The sequence below is a fragment of the Sinocyclocheilus anshuiensis genome, unplaced genomic scaffold (genome assembly GCF_001515605.1).
Source record: "Sinocyclocheilus anshuiensis isolate Anshui unplaced genomic scaffold, SAMN03320099.WGS_v1.1 scaffold244, whole genome shotgun sequence".
Classification (NCBI taxonomy): domain Eukaryota; kingdom Metazoa; phylum Chordata; class Actinopteri; order Cypriniformes; family Cyprinidae; genus Sinocyclocheilus; species Sinocyclocheilus anshuiensis.
In genome coordinates, this window is record NW_015558588.1 from 590,550 (window position 1) to 593,505 (window position 2,956).

Sequence of the window (2,956 nt, forward strand, 5' to 3'; positions counted from 1 at the left end):
TCATATTAAATAAATAAATAATAAACATTACATTACAAATCAAATTTATAGTGAAAAGCAAGCCACTGTTAAAAAAATAAAATAATTTATTAAATAATTAATAAATTAAACTAAAAGTATTTACTAAAATTACATAATATTAAATAAATAATTAAATTAAAATAAACCTTACATTACAAATCAAATTTATAGTGAAAAGTAAGCCACTGTTAAAAAAATAAAATAAATTATAAAATAATTATTTAATACATTAAACAAATTATTTACTAAAATAACATAATATTAAATAAATAATAAAATTAAAATAAACAGTACATTACAAATCTAATGTATAGTGAAAAGCAATATATTTGTAAAAAAAAAAAAGTTAAATTATTAATTATTTAATAAATATTTAATCATTTAAACTAAAATTATTTACTCAAATTAAATAATATTAAATAAAGAGATAATCAAATTAAAATAAACATTACATTACAAATGTATACTAAAAAGCTAGAAAAATTAAAGATAAATTACGAAATATTTATTTAATAAATTAAACTAAAAAGAATGAACTAAAATAAATATTAAATAAAGAAATAATAAACTTTAAATAAACACTACATTACAAATAAAATTTATAGTAAAAGACATTTATAAAAAATAAAATAATACATTATTAAATAATTATTTAATAAATTAGATTAAAAAGAATATAATTAGAATTAAAAGAATAAAAAGATAATTCATTATGCTGTACGACAAGGTAAATAAACTAGAGTGTGACAGATGTGTTTACTTCGCTGGTGTTGCAGATATCAGCTAGCGTTGAGCCGCAAGCTTTGCCCGGTGTTGCGTTCCACGGAATAATGCCTGCATGGAGATACAAACAAAGTTAACAATCACACAACTCAACATGCTTATCAAGACTGCGTTTGCAGGGAATGCATGAATAGATCAGACGTAAACCTTATATACGTGACCCTGGAGCACAAAACCAGTCATAAATAATCTTTCCATTGATGTATGGTTTGTTATGATAGGACAATATTTGGCCGAGATACAGCTATTTGAAAATCTGGAATCTGAGGGTGCAAAAAAATCAAAAATATTGAGAAAATCATATTTAAAGTTGTTCAAATGAAGTTCTTAGCAATGCATATCACTAATCAAAAATTAAGTTTTGATATATTTACAGTAGGAAATTTACAAAATATCTTCATGGAACATGATCTTTACTTAATATCCTAATGATTTTTGGCATAAAAGAAAAATCTGTAATTTTGACCCATACAATGTATTGTTGGCTGTTGTTATAAATATACCCCAGCGACTGCTTTTGTGCTCCAGGGTCACATATGCATTGGATAAAAGCATGAATGCATTAAGAGATATTAGGCTCAGAGACTCGTACCGTACTGCCGCACATCCACGCAGATGCTGTCGACGGAGGTCAGGTTGGCCATCGGTGAGCGCATGGCAGCGCAGGTCGACCTCACGTTGTAGAAAAGGAACACAGGAACCGCTGAGAAGCCGAAAACCCCGAGCCAGGCGATTCCCAGGATGTAGGTCAGGAGCACGAACTGAGAGAGAGACGAATGAACGGTTTTAGCAAACGCAGCTCCAGACCTCAAACACTCGAGCTGGTGCTTAGTGCTGGATTAATAATCCTGCTTTATCTTCAACTGAACCTTTGGCTTCCAATGATTACGAAAACAAGATTCTCAATATAAAACAATCATTGTGCTGCGATCCCTTCAACACATATTTGATCTCATATATTTTTATTCAACTTATTTTTATTACATTTATTTATTTTAATTGTATATATATATATGTGTGTGTGTGTGTGTGTGTGTGTGTGTGTTTATTTTGTCATTTATTTTACTATTAATTGAAATAATTTTTTCACTTATTTTGATTATTAATTTAATTTTTACATTAAAATATTCAAAATATTACTCACATTTTTGCTTTTTACATTTTTCTTAAACATTTGCTTTTTTTGTTTAAATTTATTTATTAAGATATTTGTATATTATTTATTCAAACTGAGTGTGTGTGAGAGAGTGCGTGAGTGTGTGTGAGTGTGAGTGTGTGAGAGAGAGTGAGTGTGTGAGAGAGTGAGTGTGAGAGAGTGAGTGTGAGAGAGTGTGAGAGAGTGTGAGAGAGTGTGTGAGTGTGAGAGAGTGTGAGTGTGTGAGAGTGAGTGAGTGTGAGAGAGTGTGAGAGTGTATGTGTGTGAGTGAGTGTGAGAGAGTGTGAGAGAGTGTGAGAGAGTGAGTGAGTGTGAGAGTGTGTGAGAGTGTGTGTGTGAGTGTGTGAGTCAGAGTGAGTGTGAGAGAGTGTGAGTGTGAGAGTGAGTGAGTGTGAGAGAGTGTGTGAGTGTGTGTGTGAGTGTGTGTGTGTGTGTGTGTGTGCGTGAGTGAGTGAGTGAGTGAGTGTGTGTGTGTGCGCGAGTGTGTGTAATAGTGCAGCACTGCTCAGCATTGTTTGAGAACATCTCATCACTGCATGTGACTTTAATTAAAGTCTCGAGAACAGAAAAAATGTGAAGTGCTGAGAAATCATCACCAGATGTGAGCAGATTTAACTGAACACAAAACAAGCGCCCAGAATTACTCGTAACAGGTGAGTTTCATCGTTTTAAGAGACGAATCTGGAGCTCAGACAGATCACAAATAAACCGTGAATCAGTGGATGTTGAATGATCAGGTGAACTTCAACAAGAAAATGCATTCAATTCAGTGCAGGAGTTCCTGGAAAATCTACTGTGAGACGAAAATATAAAACTAGTTGCTAGAAAGCAACATAAATCCACTAAACAGCATCTAATGTCTTCCCACAAGGCTTTAATTAACTTCACATCTTTTTATCATCTGCATTTACAAAGACCATATACAGTAGAAGAATCCCTTTAAAAAAATGTCAAGAACGTCCAAAAAAAAAAAAAAAAAAAAAATTAATAAATATT

The 2,956-nt window shown here is 31.5% G+C and overlaps 1 protein-coding gene across 1 annotated transcript in view; it reads right to left on the reverse strand.

Moving 5' to 3' along the window:
- Nucleotides 1–2,956, reverse strand: part of LOC107679932 (neuronal membrane glycoprotein M6-b-like) — a 21,265-nt gene that overhangs the window by 1,888 nt on the left and 16,421 nt on the right. The window contains exons 3-4 of the mRNA XM_016475658.1: nt 1,397–1,638; nt 782–855 (exon numbers count right to left, since the gene is read on the reverse strand). Coding sequence (XP_016331144.1) covers nt 782–855; nt 1,397–1,638 — 316 coding nt within the window. The remainder of the gene's footprint in view (nt 1–781; nt 856–1,396; nt 1,639–2,956) is intronic.